Source organism: Rhinoraja longicauda, chromosome 18, assembly GCF_053455715.1.
Source record: "Rhinoraja longicauda isolate Sanriku21f chromosome 18, sRhiLon1.1, whole genome shotgun sequence".
NCBI lineage: Eukaryota > Metazoa > Chordata > Chondrichthyes > Rajiformes > Arhynchobatidae > Rhinoraja > Rhinoraja longicauda.
In genome coordinates this window covers 36,370,901-36,392,510 of record NC_135970.1, presented here as the reverse complement: position 1 = coordinate 36,392,510, position 21,610 = coordinate 36,370,901, and the positions used below count along the sequence as shown (strand labels likewise).

The 21,610-nt window shown below is 47.0% G+C and overlaps 1 protein-coding gene across 9 annotated transcripts in view; it reads left to right on the top strand.

The window, feature by feature from the left end:
- The window catches only part of nav2a (neuron navigator 2a), a 592,633-nt gene that overhangs the window by 394,209 nt on the left and 176,814 nt on the right, over positions 1-21,610 (top strand). For all 9 annotated transcript variants that reach the window (XM_078415513.1, XM_078415514.1, XM_078415510.1 and 6 more), the window contains 2 exons: positions 4,075-4,183; positions 8,415-8,807. In XM_078415513.1, coding sequence (XP_078271639.1) covers positions 4,075-4,183; positions 8,415-8,807 — 502 coding nt within the window. The remainder of the gene's footprint in view (positions 1-4,074; positions 4,184-8,414; positions 8,808-21,610) is intronic.

Sequence of the window (21,610 nt, the reverse complement as noted above, 5' to 3'; positions counted from 1 at the left end):
CCTTTCCATCTTAATGCCATCGGGTGGAGATTGGCAAGAATCTAGTTCACTGGCAGCCTTGGCTAATCATTATGCTGCATGTTGGCAACGAGTCTTGGACTGAAATAGTATAAGAAAATAACTGCAGATGCTGGTACAAATCGAAGGTATTTATTCACAAAATGCTGGAGTAACTCAGCAGGTCAGGATGCATCTCGGGAGAGAAGGAATGGGTGATGTTTCGGGTCGAGACCCTTCTTCAGACCCGAAACGTCACCCATTCCTTCTCTCCCGAGATGCTGCCTGACCTGCTGAGTTACTCCAGCATTTTGGACTGAAATAGGATTAGCTGTCAGATCACAGGGTGGTGCAGCGGTAGAGTTGCTGCCTTACACCGAATGCAGCGCCGGAGACTCAGGTTCGATCCTGACTACGGGTGCTGTACTGTACGGAGTTTGTACGTTCTCCCCGTGACCTGCGTGGGTTTTCTCCGAGATCTTCGGTTTCCTCCCACACTCCAAAGTGTGGGTTTTCTCCGAGATCTTCGGTTTCCTCCCACACTCCAAAGATGTACAGGTTTGTAGGTTAATTGGCTGGGCAAATGTTTAAAAAAAATTGTCCTTAGTGGGTGTCGGATAGAGTTAATGTGCGGGGATCGCTGGGCGGCGCGGACCCGGTGGGCCGAAGGGCCTGTTTCTGCGCTGTATATCTAAATCTAAAAAAAATCTAAAAATCAAAAGAGACCATTTGGCCCATTGAGTCAATGCCAGCTCATTGTGAGCGATTCTTATTGATCCTATGAGGAATAGCTGGGGTGAATGCACAGAGTCCTTTTCCCATGGAAGGGAAATCGAGAATTAGAGGGTATAGATTTAAGGTGAGAGGTGAAAGACTTTATCTAAACCTGAGGGGCAACTTTTCCACACAGAGGATGGTGGGCATATGGACCGAGCTGCCAGAGGAGGTAATTGAGGCACAACAACATTTAAAAAAAACTTGCACAGGTACATGGATATGAAAGGTGTAAAGGAAAGTGCTAGAGTCAGTTATTAAAGATGTGATAGCATCACATTTGGAAAGTGGTGAAATCATCGGACAAAGTCAGCATGGATTTACCAAAGGAAAATCATGTCTGACGAATCTTATAGAATTTTTCGAGGATGTAACTAGTAGAGTGGATAAGGGAGAACCAGTCGATGTGTTATATCTGGACTTTCAGAAGGCCTTCCACAAGGTCCCACATAGGAGATTGGTGTACAAACTTAAAGCACACGGTATTGAGAGTTCAGTTTTGAGGTGGATAGAAAATTGGTTGGCGGACAGGAAGCAAAGAGTAGGAATAAACGGGTCCTTTTCGGAATGGCAGGCAGTGACTAGTGGGGTACCGCAAGGCTCAGTGCTGGGACCCCAGCTATTTACAGTGTATATTAATGATTTGGACGAGGGAATTGAATGCAATATCTCTAAGTTTGCGGATGACACGAAGCTGGGTGGCAGTGTTAGCTGTGAGGAGGATGCTGGGAGGCTGCAGGGTGACTTGGATAGATTAGGCGAGTGGGCAAATGCATGGCAGATGCAATATAATGTGGATAAATGTGAGGTTATCCACTTTGGCGGCAAGAACAGGAAAGCAGAGTATTACCTGAATGGTGACCGATTGGGAGAAGGGGAGATGCAACGTGACCTGGGTGTCATGGTGCACCAGTCATTGAAAGCAAGCATGCAGGTGCAGCAGGCAGTGAAGAAAGCGAATGGTATGTTGGCATTCATAGCAAGAGGATTTGAGTTTAGGAGCAGGGAGGTTCTGCTGCAGTTGTACAGGGCCTTGGTGAGACCGCACCTGGAGTATTGTGTGCAGTTTTGGTCTCCTAACCTGAGGAAAGACGTTCTTGCCTTAGAGGGAGTACAGAGAAGGTTCACCAGATTGATCCCTGGGATGGCGGGACTTTCATATGAGGAAAGACTGGATAGACTGGGCTTGTACTCGCTGGAATTTAGAAGACTGAGGGGGGATCTTATAGAAACATATAAAATTCTTAAGGGGTTGGAGAGGCTAGATGCGGGAAGATTGTTCCCGATGTTGGGGGAGTCCAGAACCAGGGGTCACAGCTTAAGGATAAGGGGGAAGTCTTTTAGGACCGAGATGAGAAAGCATTTCTTCACACAGAGAGTGGTGAGTCTGTGGAATTCTCTGCCACAGAAGGTAGTTGAGGCCAGTTCATTGGCTATATTTAAGAGGGAGTTAGATGTGGCCCTTGTGGCTAAAGGGATCAGGGGGTATGGAGAGAAGGCAGGTACGGGATACTGAGCTGGATGATCAGCCATGATCATATTGAATGGCGGTGCAGGCTCGAAGAGCCGAATGGCCTACTCCTGCACCTATTTTCTATGTTTCTATGTTTCTATGGGCCTTATGTGGGTAAATGGCTTAGATTTCTCTCTGCTCATCATCCTGTCAATTATCTACAGTATGTTCAGATATAGTTATACAACTTCCTTTTCTGCAATTAAATCTGCCTCCAATATTATCTTTGCCAGTGCATTCCAAACCCTAAACAATTTCTGGAAGACATCATATTGAAACATGCAAAAATGATTGCTAATAGCATTTCTGGAGGACACAAAATAAACACTATAATGTTTCGGTAGAAACAAGGAACTTCAGATGCTAGTTTATACCAAAGATAGATGCAAGGTGCTGGAGTAACTCAGCGGGTCGAAACCCTTCTTCAGACTGAGAGTCAGGGGAGAGGGAAGCGAAAGAGAATCACAGAGGTGGGTGTGGGACAGTGAGAGAGGGTGGTACTTATATTCGGCCCTTCGAGCCAGCACCGCCATTCAATGTGATCATGGCTCATCATTCTCAATCAGTACCCCGTTCCTGCCTTCTCCCCATACCCCCTGACTCCGCTATCCTTAAGAGCTCTATCCAGCTCTCTCTTGAATGCATTCAGAGAATTGGCCTCCACCGCCTTCTGAGGCAGAGAATTCCACAGATTCACAACTCTCTGACTGAAAAAGTTTTTCCTCATCTCAGTTCTAAATGGCCTACCCCTTATTCTTAAACTGTGGCCCCTGGTTCTGGACTCCCCCAACATTGGGAACATGTTTCCTGCCTCTAACGTGTCCAACCCCTTAATAATCTTGGTGTTTGTGGCAGTACTTATATACTGTAACAAACAATCTGAAATAAAATTTCCAGATAAAGCACTATTAATGATATTCAATTTTGAAAGCCAGCAGCCTTTGTGTATGTATACAGTTCCTTCCTAACAGTTGCATTTCTCATGTTTTGAAACACCCCCGGAGTTGAACCTTTCTGACATGAAAACGTTAAGGAACATGAAAGCGAATTGCTCTCGTTGAGTCTCGTTGAATATTTATTTTCCCTAGAGGGCAGCACGGTGGCGCAGCGGTAGAGTTGCTGCCTTACAGCGGCAGAGACCCGGGTTCGATCCTGACCACGGGCGCTGTCTGTACGGAGTTTGTACGTTCTCCCCATGACCTGCATGTTTTTTCTCCGTGATCTTCGGTTTTCTCCCACACGCCAAGGACGTGCAGGTTTGTCGGTTAATAGGCTTGGTATAAGTGTCAATTGTCCCAAGTGTGCAGGATAGTGCTAGTGTTTGGGTGATTGTTGGTCGACGTGGACTCGATGGGCCGAAGGGCCTGTTTCCACACCCTATCTCTAAACTAAACTAATCACTTTGAAACATGGTAAAATGAATGCTAATAGCATTTCTGGAAGACGCTGCACACACAAAAAGAATCCAACACTATAAAGGTTCATCTTGCTGTTTGTGGCAGTGTTTATAAAACAAACGTCTGAAATAAAATTTCCAGATAAAACATTGTTAATGATATTTAATCTTGGAAGCCGACAGCGAGCTTCGTGTAAGTCTGCAGTTACTTCCTGACAATTGCGTTTCTCATGTTTTGAAACTCGCCCGGAGTTGAACTCTTGCGACGTGAAAATGTAAAGGGACATGAAAGCCAATTTCTCTCTCTCTCTCTCTCTCTCTCGAGTCTCCTTGAATTTTTCTTTTCAGTCGAGCTGGAAGGACTAAATGTCAAATGTCAACTCTGCTTCCACAGGGGAGGACCCGGAGACTCGCAGGTTACGGACCGTCAAGAACATCGCCGACCTTCGCCAGAACCTGGAGGAGACCATGTCCAGTTTACGAGGGACACAGATCACCCACAGGTACCAAGTCCACGTCCAGTTTACAACCCAGCGGTATGGATATTGATGTGCAGGAAAGAACTGCAGATGCTGGTTTAACTCGAAGGTAGACTGAAGAAGGGTCTCGACCCAAAACCGTCACCCGTTCCTTCTCTCCAGAGATGCTGCCTGTCACGCTGAGTGACTCCAGCATTTCGTGTCCACATTCGGTATGAATATTGATTTCCCCAACTTCAAGTAACCCTTGCATCCCCTCTCTCTCCATCCCTCCTCCACTCACTAGGTTCAAAGTCTTGTTGAGTCTCATTGTCAGTAACTTGTTTTCATCTAGCCCACAGCTAACAATGGCCTGTTTCCTTTATCATCATTGCTTTTTTGCATATCTTTGATTCATTTCTTCTATATCTCTCTATATCACCGTCTATATCTCTCGAAGATAGACACAAAATGCTGGAGTAACTCAGCGGAACAGGCAGCATCTCTGGATAGAAGGAATGGGTGACGTTTTGGGTCGAGACCCTGTTTTGTTTCCCTCTCCCCTGACTCTCAGTCTGAAGAAGGGTCTCGAGCCCAAATGTCACCCATTCCTTTTCTCCTGAGTTGCTGCCTGACCTGCTGAGTTACTCCAGTTTTTTGTGTCTATCTTCGGTGTAAACCAGCATCTGCACATGCTGTCCGCCCTACCCATTTAACCTTCTCTCCGACAAAGGATTTGAGCAAAGCCACGTGCCCACTCTTGGCTTCTCACGGTACTGAAGGAAAAGAGGAGAGGGAGCAAAGAGCAAGCAGCACGCTCCAACTGTGAATCTGATTACATCAGCAATTCTTTTCTGGAGCGTTGCCCTTTCCGGATCAAAAGCAACTCTTTTCTCTCCAGCAAAGGGGAGCAATAGAAATGCTGTAAATGCTGCAAAGGCTCAAGAGGCTAGACATGGTGAGACTAAATTGTCAATAGACCTTTTAACTAAAACGTAAGCATCCGACATGAAAAGCTTTGGAACTCAAAAGTTGTTCAAGGCAAATGCACAAAATGCTGGAGTATGTGCAGGAAGGAACTGCAGATGCTGGTTTAAACCGAAGATAGACACAAAAAGCCGGAGTAACTCAGCGGGACGGGCAGCATCTCTGGAGAGAAGGAACGGGTGACGTTTCAGGTCTGATGTAGAGCTTCTTTCTTTCGTGTCCACCATTCGAACGTTACATCGCTGTCATCGTCTGTCCTGAAATGGGCGCGAGCTTCCGGCGACAATCACTTGTACAGTAGACGATGGTGGTAGCAGAATTAGCTCAACACTTCCAGTTTCCAGCCCCGCAATAATAATAATAATAATAATGCATTTTATTTATATAGCACTTTTCATATACTCAAAGACGCTTTACAGAGATTTTGAGAACATAGGGAAATTAATAAATAGATAAATAAGTAAATAAATAAATGAACAGAGAAAGGAGACAGAAGGTGAGGTGACCTTCAGTGGTTGAAGGCAGTACTGAACAGGTGAGACTTCAGTGATGTTTTGAATGTGGTGAGTGTGGAGGAGTCTCTAACGGTTTGGGGTAGTGAGTTCCATAGGGTGGGAGCAGCGATGGAGAAAGCCCTGTCCCCCCAGGATCTGAGTTTGGTCCGGATGTGGGGGGATAGGAGATTGGCAGCGGCAGAGCGGAGGGTGCAGGTGGGAGTGTGCCTGTGGAGGAGGTCGGTCAGGTAGGATGGGGCCAGGTTATGGAGGGCTTTGTATGTTATGAGGAGGATTTTGTACTGGATTCTCTGGGGGATGGGGAGCCAGTGGAGTTTATAAAGGACGGGGGTGATATGGTCACGGATCGAGGTGTGTGTGAGTAGACGGGCAGCGGAGTTTTGAATGTATTGAAGTTTATTGATGATTTTTGAGGGTGCGCCATAGAGGAGGCTGTTGCAGTAGTCCAGACGGGAGGTGATGAAGGCGTGGATGAGGGTTTCTGCAGCTGTGGAGGAGAGGGATGGACGGAGACGGGCAATGTTTTTGAGGTGGAAGAAGGCTGTCTTTGTGATGTGTTTGATGTGTTTGTCGAAGGAGAGGGTTTGATCAAGGATGATTCCAAGATTCCGGATGTGAGGTGAGGTGGATACTGGGAGACCATCAATGTTGAGGATGAAGTTTTGGGTGGATTTGGTGAGCGTTTTTGGACCAATGATGATGATTTCAGATTTGTTGCAATTGAGTTTGAGGAAGTTTGATTGAAGCAATGTGCTATGGGGGCCGATGTAGAGCTAATAGCTCGACATCAGACCTGAAACGTCGCCCACTCCTTCTCTCCAGAGATGCTGCCTGTCCCGCTGAGTTACTCCAGCATTTATGTGTCTACCTGATCGTTGGTCTTCTCGGGTCTTGCCAACCGTCACCCGGACACTAGCTCTATGTTATCCCTCTTTCATCCCCCTACACACTAGCAGCATTTTTACAGAAGCCAATTAAGCTACAAACCTGCATGTCTTTGCAACGTGGGAAGAAACCGGGGCACCTGGAGGAAACCCACCCAGGTGATGGGGAGAAGGTGCAATCTCCATGCAGACAGCACCCGCAGTCAGGATCAAACCCGTGTATCTGGTGCTGTAAGACAGCAACACAACCGCTGCGCCACAGTGCAGGATAATTCTGGATAGTTTATATCTAATGTTGGAATGATCACCTTTGAACTTTGGCCATGTTGCTAAACCAAAATAAAATTTCAGATTTCAGACCCAAAGTTTTCACCTAGCCCACAGCTAACAATGGCCCATCTCCTTTATCATCAATTACTTTTTTGCAAATCTTTCATTCATTTGTTCTGTATCTCTCTGTATCACCGTCCACATCTCTCGTTTCCCTTTCCCGTGCACTCAAGTTCTTATGTGATATGACTTGGGCAATTTTTGCTCTCACCCAATGTCACAAATATCACTTAAAATTCTGTTAACTGAGAAGACTCTAGTGTAAATACATGCTTCATTACAGTCATTTCAGTCAACAACAGGCATTTCACAGCAATCAATCATTTGAGAAACATTGCGACATTTCTGGGAAATGATTAGCATTTGATTTTACCAAAGTAGATTACACGAGTCTAAAGAAGGGTCTCCACCTGAAAAGTCACCCATTCCTTTTCTCCAGAGATGCTGTCTGACCCGCTGAATTACTCCAGCTTTTAGTGTCAGAAAATAACTGCAGATGCTGGTATAAATCGAAGGTATTTATTCACAAAATGCTGGAGTACCTCAGCAGGTCAGACAGCATCTCAGGAGAGAAGGAATTGGCGACGTTTCGGGTCGAGACCCTCCTAATCCTAACCCTAACCCTAAGCCCATCAGCTTTTTGTGTTGATCTTTGGTTTAAACCAGCATCTGCAGTTACTTCCTAAAAGTAAAATGTTTGTTTTGTTTAGTTTAGTTTTTAGTTTAGAGCTACAGTGCAGAAACAGGCCCTTTGGCCCACCGATTCCGCATCGACCAGCAATCCCCGCACACCAACACTATCCTACACACATTAGGGACAATTTTACATTCATACCAAGCCAATTAATCTACAAACCTGTATGTCTTTGGAGTGTGGGAGGAAATCGAAGATTCTCAGAGAAAACTCACGCAGGTCACAGGGAGAACGTACAAATCCCTTACAGACATCACCCGTAGTCAGGAGAAATCACTAAAGAATGAGGACATCTCTGATGCCCGAGTGTGAAACACCTCATCCTGGGCGCAGATGCGGCGTAGACGGAGGAATTGGGAGGACGTACAAACTCCGTCCTCTCACCATGGCCTCCTCTACATCCCGCAGCTCCGCTCTCACTCCCCATCCCCCCATTCGTAACAAGGACAGAATCCCCCTTGCCCCCTCACCTTCCACCCCATCAGCCAGGGTCTCGACCCGAAACGTCACCCATTCCTTCTCTCCCGAGATGCTGCCTGACCTGCTGAGTTACTCCAGCATTTTGTGAATAAATACCTTCGATTTGAACCAGCATCTGCAGTTATTTTCTTATACTACCCATCAGTCTGAAGAAGGGTCTCGACCCGAAACGTCACCCATTCCTTCTCTCCAGAGATGCTGCCTGACCTGCTGAGTTACTCCAGCATTTTGTGGCACCCGTGGTCAGGATGGAACCCAGGTCTCTGGCGCTGTAAGTGGTGTAAGGCGGCAATGCTACCGCAGCGCCACTGTGCCGTGTTCCGCTGCCATTTTGGCCCCAGTTTGTTAAGTCGTATTGCATTCACCGCATCTCTCTTCTCTTCCAGCACGCTGGAGACGACATTCGACGGCAGCGTGACCACGGAGATCAGCGGCCGCAGTATACTCAGCATGACGGGGAGGCAGACCCCATTGTCGTGGCGGCTGGGACAGTCCAGCCCTCGCCTCCAGGCGGGCGACGCGCCGTCGACGGGGAACGGCTACCCGGCGGCGCGGGCAAACACCGGCCGTTACATCCACCCCGAGTCAGGCCGCTACATGTACGCCGCTCCTCTCAGGAGGCAGCTGGCCACCCGCAGCGGCAGCGTTGGCCACTCGGACGTTCCCGACAAGAGCGGCGATGAGATGGAGCTCGAGGGCGTCCACATGCACGTGGCCGGATACATGAGCGACGGGGACGTCCTGGGCAAGAACCTGCGCACCGACGACATTGGCAGCGGGTAAGGCACTTCCACAAACACACACACCCCCCGCCCGCTCTGTGTCTTATTGTCAAATGAAGACTCTGGAGACAAGGAATGGCTGACGTTTCGGGTCGAGACCCTTCTTCAGACTGAGAGTCAGGGGAGAGGGAATCTAGAGATATGGAAGGGTACCTATTCCTTCTCTCCAGAGATGCTGCCTGCCTCATTGAGTTACTCGGGTACTTTGAGTCTAACTTTGAGGGCAAAGAGATGAAAATAGACATTTTTGTAAGGTTGGCACCTGGCTGTTTTCACATTTAAGCTTGATTGTCAAATATTTTGTTTACGATGTGAAAACCCTCCCACACTCCAAAGATATACAGGTTTGTAGGTTAATTGGCTTGGTATAAATGTAAGCTGTCCCTAGTGTGTGTAGGACAGCGTTAATGTGCGGGCATCGCTGGCCAGTGCGGACTCGGTGGGCCGAAGGGCCTGTTTCTGCACTGTATCTCTGAACTAAACTAAACTAAGATCATTCAGTAGCCTGATAACAGTGGGGAAGAAGCTGTTCCAGAACCTGGTGGGTTACATGGTTTGACGATTTTGGATCTTCCGCCCAATGGGAATGGGGAGAAGAGGGAAAGTCTGGACTGTAAACTGTTTTTGATTATGTTTGCCGGTCTCCAGTGGCTGTGTGAAGTGCAAATGGAGTCACTGGAGGGGCAGGCTGGTGTGTGTAGCAACAAGGAACTGCACAAGCTGTTTTGCAGGGTTGGCCTGTCCAAGTGTAGGCATGGTGTCCTCCACTGCTGCTCCACCACAACCGAGCAGGGATGAGAGAGGATCTTATCGAAACGTATAAGATTATTAAGGGGTTGGACACGTTAGAGGCAGGAAACATGTTCCCAATGTTGGGGGAGTCGAGAACCAGGGCCCACAGTTTAAGAATAAGGGGTAGGCCATTTAGAACGGAGATGAGGAAAAACTTTTTCAGTCAGAGAGTTGTGAATCTGTGGAATTCTCTGCCTCAGAAGGCAGTGGAGGCCAATTCTCTGAATGCATTCAAGAGAGAGCTAGATAGAGCTCTTAAGGATAGCGGAGTCAGGGGGTATGGGGAGAAGGCAGGAACGGGGTACTGATTGAGAATGATCAGCCATGATCACATTGAATGGCGGTGCTGGCTCGAAGGGCCGAAAGGCCTACTCCTGCACCTATTGTCTATTGTCTATTGAGCCGGAAACGTCACCTATCCATGGAGTCTAAAGAAGATTCCTAACATGAAATGCCACCTATCCATGTTCTCCTGAGATGCTGCCTGACCTGCTGAGTTACTCCAGCATATTGTGCCTTTTATTTGTATAAGCCAGCATCTGCAGTTCCTGGTATCTCCAGTCAATCTTGTATTGCTTCCTGTATTTCCTTGATAGACTTCCTGTATTCCCATTTCTCTGTGTTTTTACTGGCAATGAGTTTCCTTTGGAGTAACAGTTAACACTAATGCAATGACAACCGTTAAAACAATGGTCAGTTGTAGCTAAGGCACCCTGGCCACTCCTCCCGTCTCCCATCAGGCAAGAGGTACAGAAGTGTGAAAACGCACACCTCCAGATTCAGGGACAATTTCTTCCCAGCTGTTATCAGGCAACTGAACCATCCTACCACAACCAGTGAGCAGTCCTGAACTACCTTATTGGTGATTCTCGGACTATATTTGATCGGACTTTGCCGGATTTGCACTAAACGTCATTCCCTGATCATGTATCTATACACTGTAAATGTCTCGATTGTAACCATGTATTGTCTTTCTGCTGACTGGATAACATGCAACAAAAAGCTTTCACTCTACCTCAGTACAGGTGACAATAGACTAAATTGAATTAAATTGAACTGAACATCCCAATAGCATGAACATTGAATTCTCCAATTTTAGGTAACCTCTAACTAACTCCCCCCTTCCCCCCCCCCCCCAAAAAACAACCCCTTCTCTCCCCTGTGCCCCACCTGGACTCACACCTATTTCTCTCTCCCCCCCCCCCACGCCCATCTAGCTTCCTGTCTCCGGCTTCACAATCCACAACTCCAAACCTGTCTCATGCCTTCTGTTCTTAATCCTAGCCTTTGTTCCAACATTCTACCGAGATTTTAAAAACCCTCGCTGCTGTTGACCATTAACCTGCCACGCTTTGTCCTGCCCCTCCGCTCTTCCACCTTTCCTTCCCCCCCCCCCCTCCCCCCCCAATCAGTCTGAAGAAAGGCCTTGACATGAAACGTCACCTATCCATGTTCTCCAGTGATGCTGAGTTACTCCAGCACTTTGTGTCCTTTTGTGTCGGTGTGCATTAATTGGCAGCACCCTCTATTCTTGGTCTAAAGGTTATAAACTGCACCTGAATTCCAGTTGCCAAGTAAATCACTCATTTGGTATTTAAGTGAACTCCAGCTTCTTGATCTCATCAAGTACAGAACAGAATACAGAATAGCTTTATTGTCATTCGTTTTACCGAACGGTGACCCACACCACCCTGGCCACCCTCTCATTTCACTCCTGCCATCGGGGAGAAGGTACAGGAGTCTGAAAACTGTAACGTCCAGATTCAGGAACAGCTTGTGTAAGGAGGAACTGCAGATGCTGGTTTAAATCGAAGGTAGACACAAAATGCTGGAGTAACTCAGCGGGTCAGGCAGCATCTCTGGAGAGAAGGAATGGGTGACGTTTCGGGTCGAGACCCTTCTTCAGACTGATGTCAGGGGAGGGGGTGGGACAAAGATAGGATGTAGTCGGAGACTGCAAGACTAGTGGGAGAACTGGGAAGGGGGAGGGGATGGAGAGAGAAAGTAAGGGCTATCTGTAGTTAGAGAAGTCAATGTTCATACTGCTGGGGTGTAAACTACCCAAGCGAAATATGAGGTGCTTATGAGAAGCGAAATATGAGATATTTGGTTTCGCTTGGGCAGCTTACACAGGTCCTTTGTGATTCACTTTGAGGAGAAGAGTTAAGTTTCGTTTCGAGATACAGTGTGGAAACAGTGTAGGGAGGAACTGCAGATGCTTGTTTAAACCGAAGGTAGACACAAAACGCTGGAGTAACTCAGCGGAACGGGCAGCATCTCTGGAGAGAAGGAATGGGTGACGTTTCAGGCCGAAACCCTTCCTCAGACATGATAGTCTGAAGAAGGGTCTCAATCCGAAGCATCACCCGTTCCTCTCCAAAGATGCTACCTGTCCCGCTGAGTTACTCCAGCATTTTCTGTCCACCTTCAGCGTGGAAACAGGCCCTTCGACCCATCGAGTCTACGCCGATCAGCGATACCCTGTACACTAGTTCTATCCTACACACTAGGGACAATTTACTGAAGCCAATTAACCCTACAAATGTGTATGTCTTTGGAATGTGGGAGGGAACCAGAGTACCCAGAGAAATCCCACACGGTTACAGGGAGAACGTACAAACTCCGTACACCCGTAGCTGGGATTGAACCCTGTACTCTGGCATGGTAAGACAGCAAATCTACCGCTGCGCCACCGTGCCGCCCAAGTTAGTGCTCCAACAGATATCATTTTATTAATTTAGGCTCTTTAATGCTCATTTCATTCTACATAAAGACTTTTAAAACTTTTTCACACAAAGGTTGGTGGGAGTATGGAACGAGCTGCTGGAGGGGGTAGTTGAGGCAGGTACTATCGCGACGTCTAAGAAACATTTAGACAGGTACCTGGAGAGGACATGTTCGGGGGGAGATGGACCAAACGCAGGCAGGTGGGACGAGTGTAGCTGGGACATGTTGGTCGGTGTGGGCTGAAGGGCCTGTTTCCACGCTGTGTGACTCTCTGACTCTATGAAGACAGATTAACCTGGCAATTTGTTTCCTTATTGTCTTCTCTGTTGCACAAGTGGATTGTGTGTGCCACAGAAGGAAAGTCCATAAACCATGCAGGAAGCAGTGTGGTTTTAATTCGGTTAATGAGGATTTGACAGAACGTCATCTGGTGCACGGCAGAACCACTTTGTGCGATGGACTGAAATTCAGGATGAGAGCCTGCTGCCACCTTCTGATGGAGTGTGCAAAGTGCTATTGCATTCATGATTCAGTCAATTGCACCAAGCTTTATCGGATATCCCAAGATAATGGATAGACTTCCCTGACAAAGAGCGCTCACCCGAAATGTCAACTGCTCACGGAACCTGAAGAAACATCCTAATGCGAAACAGCACCTATCCATGTTCTCCAGAGATGCTGCCTGCTAAGTTACAACAGCACTCTGTGTCTGTTCTTGGAAACCAGCGACTGCAGTACCTTGTGTAGGAAGGAATTTATTCACAAAATGCTGGAGTAACTCAGCAGGTCAGGAGAGAAGGAATGGGTGACGTTTCGGGTCGAGACCCTTCTTCAGACTGATGTCAGTGGGGGCGGGACAAAGGAAGGATATAGGTGGAGACAGGAAGATAGAGGGAGATCTGGGAAGGGGATGGGGAAGAGAGGGACAGAGGGACTATCTAAAGTTGGAGAAGTCAATGTTCATACCACTGGGCTGCAAGCTGCCCAGGCGAAATATGAGGTGCTGTGTTTAAACCGAAGAGCGACACAAAAAGGAGGGTGGGGGGCTGGGGGGGGAAGAGCCTACCGTAGCCGACTCGAGGGCGCGGAAGGTAAGGTGACAAGGACCCATGCATCCTTCTCCAAGCTCCCTTTGCAAATCCACACTCTGCAAAGAGGTGGGCATCCGTCTCCTCCCTATAGCACAGGCATGTGAATTTTCCGCGGGATTTACGCGTTTTTTATAAAATCCATTTTCCGCGCTTTTTGTGCGTGGTTTCCGTGTTTTTTACTTTGCCAAATAAACGGAGAAATCGAGAGAAAGAAATAATTAATTAAAGGTTGTATAGACTTGTAATGAACACTAGGTTCCGCTAGAGGTCGCTAGGGGTTCCGTGAGAAATCCCCCTCCCCTGGAAGTCTCCCCGGAAATGTGGCGCCCAGGCTGGGCAAGGCAGCCAATCTCGACCTCATCGGGACTTCCACGGCCGATCGGTGGGTTGAATTTGCAACCTGCGGCCGGGGCTCTGGAACTCCAGCCCAGCTGGAGCCAGGACGTCTATCCCCATGGCCGACTTCCTTGGCCTGCTGGATAAACCAGCAAAGCTCTGGAACCAAAAGTGCCAGAAAATCAGTGGTGGAACTGTAATGAGTAAATATTACATTTAAGTGCGAGATTATATAACTAAATTAATTAAGACGGGGTTAAAATATAAAACACAGCAGAATTACCATCTTTTTGGGCTGATTATCAATTAATGTGCGAATTTACTTCAAAATGTTATTAGTGTCCAGTGACATAGTCACATTATTTTGTAATGTCTGTTTTTACTTTGAAATGCACTAAAAGAGGCTTGAAACTGGTAATTTTGTGTGTAAATTTTTGACCCCTGTTGTACGCCTCGCGCAAGAGCTCGGATCTTTCCTCTTTTTTGACCTCACTCACATGCCTGATAGCAGCCGGTCAGACGGCAACGTGCACTGGTGGTGAACAAAAGCTTTTCACTGTAGGAAGGAACTGCAGATGCTGGTTTACACCAAAGTTAGACACAAAATGCTGGAGTCACTCAGCGGGACCGGCAGCATCTCCGGATGGAAGGAATAAGGTCGCGTTTCAGGTCAGACTAAAGAAGGGTCTCGACCCGAAACGCCAACCTTTCTTTGGCGGCACGGTGGCGCAGCGGTAGAGTTGCTGCCTTACAGCGAATGCAGCGCCGGAGACTCAGGTTCGATCCTGACTAGGGGCGCCGTCTGTACGGAGTTTGTGCGTTCTCCCCGTGACCTGCATGGATTTTCTCCGAGATCTTCGGTTTCCTCCCACACTTCAAAGACGTACAGGTATGTAGGTTAATTGACTGGGTAACAATTGTCCCTAGTGTGTATAGGATAGTGTGCGTGGATCGCTGGGCGGCGCGGACTCGGTGGGCCGAAAGGCCTGTTTCCGCGCTGTATCTCTAAATCTAAAAAAAAAATCTTTCTATCCAGAGATGCTGCCTGTCTCGTTGAGTTACTCCAGCATTTTGTGTCTAGCTTTTCAGTGTACCTCGGTACACGTGACAATATACTAAACTAAACTAAACTAGTGAGATTTACTCTGCCACTGGGGTCTCTGGTTTCTTCCAGCAAGCTGTCACTGTGGAATGCAAACTGGTTTCTGACGATCAGTAGCAAACCACAGGCCAAATGGCAGCTGATGAAATGTTGCTAAGTTGGCAGACATCAGGTGATACTCAAATCTTCGAACAAAAGAGCTGATTGCACACAAAGTGAAACCATAACGTTTCAGTCCCATTGATTTCTGCACATTCAGGTCCCCCGGGCCACATTTAAATATCTTTTCATTTTCTCATTCTCTCCATTTGATCTTTTCACCTCTGAATTTAAGTGTCAATCTCTGCGCATCAGCACATTCCTTTCCCTTGACCTCCCGCCCCACTTCTAAAAGATAAATAATTTTCTTTTAGATAACTGCACGGTGGCGCAGTGGTAGAGTTGCAGCCCCCCAGCGCCAGAGACCCGGGTTTGATCCTGACTACAGGTGCTTGTCTTTACGGAGTTTATTAATTCCGCGTGGGTTTCTCCGAGAGCTTCCGGTTTCCTCCCACACTCCAAAGACGTACAGGTTTGTCGGTTGATTGGCTTGGCATAATTGCAACTTTTCTCCAGTGTGTAGGATAGTGTTAGTGTGCGGGGATCGCTGGTCAGCACGGACTCGGTGGGCCGAAGGGAACATTTTCCACGCTGTACCTCTAAACTAAACTAAACTATAATCACTCATGCGGATAACTAAATGTCCCCCAATAATAGAATAAAACCTGCTGCTTCATTCTGAATTTATTTCTTTGTCTCACTTTTAACCATTGAATTAATCAGCGTATAAGGCGGTTTGCATCGATGGTGAGCTCAAGGTGTCAAGAGTCCAATAAAGGTAGTTTTATTGTTCCGGCAGTGTGCTTCTAGGTCATGCGAACATAAACCTGGCAGCTTCGGGTCACCTCTTCAAAGCGCCGCTTCCCTGTCTGGTTTGGTGCAGCAGTACTTGATGGGAAAAATCAGTTTAATTCTGTGCGTAGCTCAAATCAATTGCAACAAAACTGCTTCCATGAAAAGATGATTAAATTTATTTCTTGTCAGTCAAGAGCCAAGAGTGTTTTATTGTCATACTAGACCAGGTGGACCTGTTGGGCCCAAACCTCTCCTGCATTGGTGCAGCACCCTGTCCTCCCCCTCTCTCCTCAACCCCCTCCCCTCTCCTCCCCCACTCCCCCCTCCCTCCTCCCCTCCCCTCCCCTCCTTTTAAACTTAAAAATGTGAATAACTAAAAATATAAGCACCCCCTCCTCCCTCCCTCCCTCCCTCCCCCTCCCTCCCTCCCTCCCTTTCTCCCTCCCTCTCCCCCCACCCCCTCCCTCCCTCCCTCCCTCTCCCCCCACCCCCTCCCTCCCTCCCTCTCTCCCCCCCTCCTTCCCTAGGAGAAAGATTTAAAAATTTTAATTATGAATAACTTCAAAAATATAACACCGATTTCAATGTAACTTCATCCATTAGCACCAAAGGGACGACGGTGAGTAAGGTGGGCCTAAAATTGCTGTTCTATCGTGTACCGTTTTGGCTGTAGTTCAGGAACAAACAAACAAACAAACAAACGAGAGTTTTAGTATATAGATGTCCCAGATAGAACAATGAAATTCTTACTTGCAGCAGCACAACAGAATATGTAAACATAGTACACTGTAATCAATATAATAAACGAGAAAGAAAAAATGTTCAGTGTGTGTATATATATATATAGGGTCTCTGGCGTTGTGAGGCAGCAACTCTACTGTTGTCCCTGGTGTGTGCAGTTTAGTGCAAGGGGTAATTGCTGGTCAGCGTGGAATCAATAGGCCACAGGGCCTGTACCTCTAAAAAACTTTAAAAAAAACTAAAATATAAAGAATATTGCAGGACATTATTCAGTAATGAAATAACCTAAACTTGAAACAAAGTTTGTAACAGGCAAATATTCAGGAAATTGTCCACATAGAACAGATTCAGTCACCAGGGTAATATAGAATAGTTTCCAAAGGGCATTGATAATGAATAACCTTCATGGGAGACTTACTGCTAATGTGAAAGCTCCTGGGATTGTTTAAGGAAGTTGTAAATTGCTTAGTAAATTGCCATGTTAACAGGAAACAGGATTGATGTAGAGAGGATACTAAACACTCTAATTGGACTTTTGTAATGATCATCCTCAGGGATCAATTCTAAGGACAACCATGATGTAGAAACTACAACATATTGCCATTCCACTCAGGGGGCAGTGGGTGCAGTCAGAAGTTCATAAGTTTTCAGAGCAGAATTAGGCCATTTATCCCATCAAGTCTACACTGCCATTCAACCGTGGCTAATCCATCTTTCCCTCTCAACCCCACTTCTCCTGCCTTCTCCTCATTATCCCCAAATATCCATTGACCTGGCTGCCACAGTCTAGTGACAAAGAATCCCTCAGATTCATCACCCTCTGACGGAAGATATTCCTCCTCATCTCCTTTCTAAAGGTACTGCCCTTTTATTCTGGGGCTGTGCCCTCTGGTCCTAGACTCTCCCACTAGTGGAAACATCCTCTCCACATCACTACATCCAGGACTGTCACTATTTGGTAAGTTTCAATGAGGTCCCCCCCACCCCCTTCATCCTTCCAGCAAGTACAGGCCGGGACACTTACAAATGCGGGCTTTCCACATATTTATATTCCATTTTCTTCCACCACCTTTCCAACTAAAGATGACATGGCTCCGGAGACTCAAGGAACTGCAGATGCTGGAATCTTGAGCAAAACACAAAGATGTGGAGGAACTCAGCGGGTCAGGCAGCATATGTGGAGGGAACGGACAGGGGATGTTTTGAGTCGGGCCACTTCGTCAGACTTTCGATTCAGGAGAAGGGTCCAGACCCAAAACGTCGTCTGTCCATTCTGTCCGCAGATGCTGCCCGATCTGCTGAGTTCTTCCAGCACGTCGTGGTAAGACATATCTCTAGTTGAGTCATGAACATGAGGGTTTCACAATTCATGACTCCGTATCCAAGTGCTTTGACATTTAATTTCATTGCCTTGTCTTCCCATTCTAGAATCCTTAATCACTGGAAGCGGTTTATGTAACATCGCACCGTTTGTTCATAATTGTAAGCATTCTTCAAATTCTCTGTTCCAACAACTAAACAAAATATTACATTCTGCATCTAGACACAAAAAGCTGGAGTAAATCAACAGGTCAGGCAGCATCGCTGGAGCAAAAGGAATGGTTGACGTTTCGGGTCGAGACCCTTCTTCAGACTGACCCGAAACGTTCCTCCAGAAATGCTGCCTGACCCGTTGAGTTACTCCAGCATTTTGTGTCTATCTTTTCTGTCGTAAATCAGCATCTGCAGTTCCTTCCAACACATTACATTCTGCTGTGCTATTTCAGTCCAATCTGTGTCCTGGTCAAATTTCCCTGGGCCATTTCGACCACCACAGTATCTTTCTTACCCAACCCGCAAACTCTGCGCCTTTTGTAGAATTCATGAAGTTTTATTTAGATCTTGTTTTATATTTTATATGTTTCTCCAGTAGCGTCTCGCAGAGATGCTGACTGTTGGTTATTGATTTGGATATGAATAAGGGAGGTATGATTAATAACACATGACAATCTTTGGTGGCATTGATAGGGAAGAGAATAATCATCGACAGCAGAATGGTATTGATCAATTAAGGGCATCACGGTGACGCGGCAGTAGAGCTACTGCCTCACAGCGCCAGAGACCCGGGTTCGATCCTGACTTCAATGCTGTCTGTACGGAGTTTGTACGTTCTCCCCGTGACCCGCGTGGGTTTCTCTGGGATCTCCGGTTTCCTCCCACACTCCCAAGACGTAAAGTTTTGTAGGTTAATTGGCTTGGTATAATTGTAAATTGTTCCCAGTGTGTGTCGGACAGTGTTAGCGTGCGGGGATCACTGGTCGGCGCGGACTCGGTGGGCCGAAGGGCCTGTTTCCGTGCTGTATCTCTGAACTAAAAGTAAGATTGATACGCTGGGCAGCCTGGGTATCCCTTGAAAAGGAACAGGCAATGTCCGCGGGCACCATGGAGTAGTTGCAGGACCGCTGGGCGTCCGTCTCATTGGAAAGATAACTCCTCCAGTGCCATAGTGAGGCCCACCGGAAATTGGAGGAACAGCACCTCATATTTAGCTTGGGCAGCTTGCAGCCCAGTGGTGACCAGTCAGCCGAAATTCTGAAGATGGGTCACGACCTGAAATGTCACCCATTCCTTCTCTCCAGAGATGGTGCTGGTCCCGCTGAGTTACTCCAGCATTTTGTGTCTTATCCCCAGCCGAACGACAATACATGATTACAATCGAGCCGTCCATAGTGTGTGCAGATACATGATAAAGGGAATGACGTGAATAACGTTAAGTGCAAGATAAAGTGCAGTAAAGTCCGATCAAAAATAATCCGAGGGTCTCCATTGAGGTGGAAGGTATTTCAGATCTGCTGCCTAGATGTTGGTAGGATGGTTCAGTTGCCTGATAACAGCTGGCTTAAGAGAGTTGATATATGTTTGGAAAAAAGAAACATCTCCCTCCTTGGGGACCCTCGGACTATCTTTGATCGGACATTGCTGGGTTTACCTTGCACTAAACGTTATTCCCTTATCATGTATCCGTACACTGCGAATGGCTCGAATGTAATCATGTGTTGCCTTTCCGCTGGCTGGTTAGCACGCAACAAAAGCTCTTCACTGTACCTCGGTACACGTGACAATAAACTAAACTGAAAAACTACAAAAACAACTTGCTGGAGTAACTCAGCGATCAGGTAGCATCTCCGGAGAACGCGGATAAGGTAAAGCTTTGGGTTGGGACTCTTCTTTGGAACGGGAGGTGAAGTGGGGGGGGGGGGGGGGGGGGGGGGGGGGTGGGTGCAGTTTAATTTGATTGCGGGGCAGGGGGGTTAGTGTGTGTGGGGTGAATGCTTAAAGCAGGCATTTTCAATTCAAGCATCAATAACCCTCATGAAGTAAGGTGGGACTAGGAAGCACCTGAGGGGGTTTCCCTTTTTAATTTGTTCGGCTGAGTTACACGTGAGGGCAGGGAGCTGAAAGGAGCCAGTTAGGCAGCGATTTGTTGCAGTAGCTAGCTGCAGGATGTGAAGGACAACTTTGAGCTTTCTTGTTACTCGTGCGGCTTGCTTCTGGAGTCTTTGTTTCCGCTGATTGATCCGGCAATCATGAAGGTAGTAGTAAAACTCTGGCTGATTCTCTAGTTTTGGTTCTAGAAAAGTTTTATTTTTAGTAAACCAGTTTTGTTGTAAAATGTGATGTTTTATAATGAGAGAAGTTTGTTTAATATAAAAAAAGACACTGACTGCTGGAGTGTGAAGAAGGGCCTCGACCCAAAACGTCACCCATTCCTTCTCTCTAGCGATCCTGCCTGTCCCCCTGAGTTACTCCAGCTTTTTGTGTCTATTTGCTGGAGTAACTCAGCGGGTCAGGCAGCATTCTGGAGAAGATGGATTGATGGTGTTACAGCTTGGGACCTTTCTTTAGGCTGATTAAGGGTCTCAACCTAAAGCATCACCTATCCACCTAACGTGGGTAAGTGTTGTTTTGGATGGGGACCCTTCTACAGAGCATGTTCTTCACAGATGCTGCCTGACCCACTGAGTTACTTCAGCACTTTATGTTTTCTTTTGTAAACCGGCATCTGCAGTTCCTTGTGTCTCCAGGCACATGGTTTTGTTTGGCCTGGGAGGCACAGTAGCACAGTGGTAGAGTTGCTGTCTTACAACGCCAGAGACCTGGGTTCGATCCAGTTTGTGCGTTCCCCCCGTGACCATGAGGGTTTTCTCCAGGAGCTCTAGTCTCCTCCCACATTCCAAAGACGTACAGGTTTGTAGGTTAATTGGCTTCGGTAAAAAATTGTCAGATTGATTTAGACAATAGACAATAGACAATAGGTGCAGGAGTAGGCCATTCGGTCCTTCGCGCCAGCACCGCCATTCACAATCGCTGATCATCCACAATCAGTACCCTGTTCTTGCCTTCTCCCCATATCCCTTGGCTCCGCTATCTTTAAGAGCTCTATGTAGCTCTCTCTTGAAAGCATCCAGTGAATTGGCCTCCACTGTCTTCTGAGGCAGAGAATTCCACAGATTCACAACTCTCTGGGTGAAAAAGTTTTTCCATTTGAATGTGGGATGGATACTGAAGCAGGGTTCCGACCCGAAATGTCACCAATCCATGCACTCTACAGATGCTGCCTGACCTACTGAGTTACTCCAGCACTTTGTGTCTTTTTTTGTATTATTTTGGTGTTTGATTCTTGCTTATATTAATTGGACTATGTTGTCGCGTTTTGTACATTTGTGGAAGAGTTAGCCTTTAACAGTCAAGAATGTTTGTCATATGTACTGAAAATGGGACAATGAAATTCTTACTTGCAGCAGCAGAACAGGTCTGTTAACATAGTCGGCATAGCTAACATGAAAATAATGCAACAAATCAAAATCCCCAACAAAAACAACAAAAAGCCTCAAGTCCTCAGTCAGATATCATATCATATCATATATATACAGCCGGAAACAGGCCTTTTCGGCCCACCAAGTCCGTGCCGCCCAGCGATCCCCGTAACATTAACACTATCCTACACCCACTAGGGACAATTTTTACATTTACCCAGCCAATTAACCTACATACCTGTACGTCTTTGGAGTGTGGGAGGAAACCGAAGATCTCGGAGAAAACCCACGCAGGTCACGGGGAGAACGTACAAACTCCTT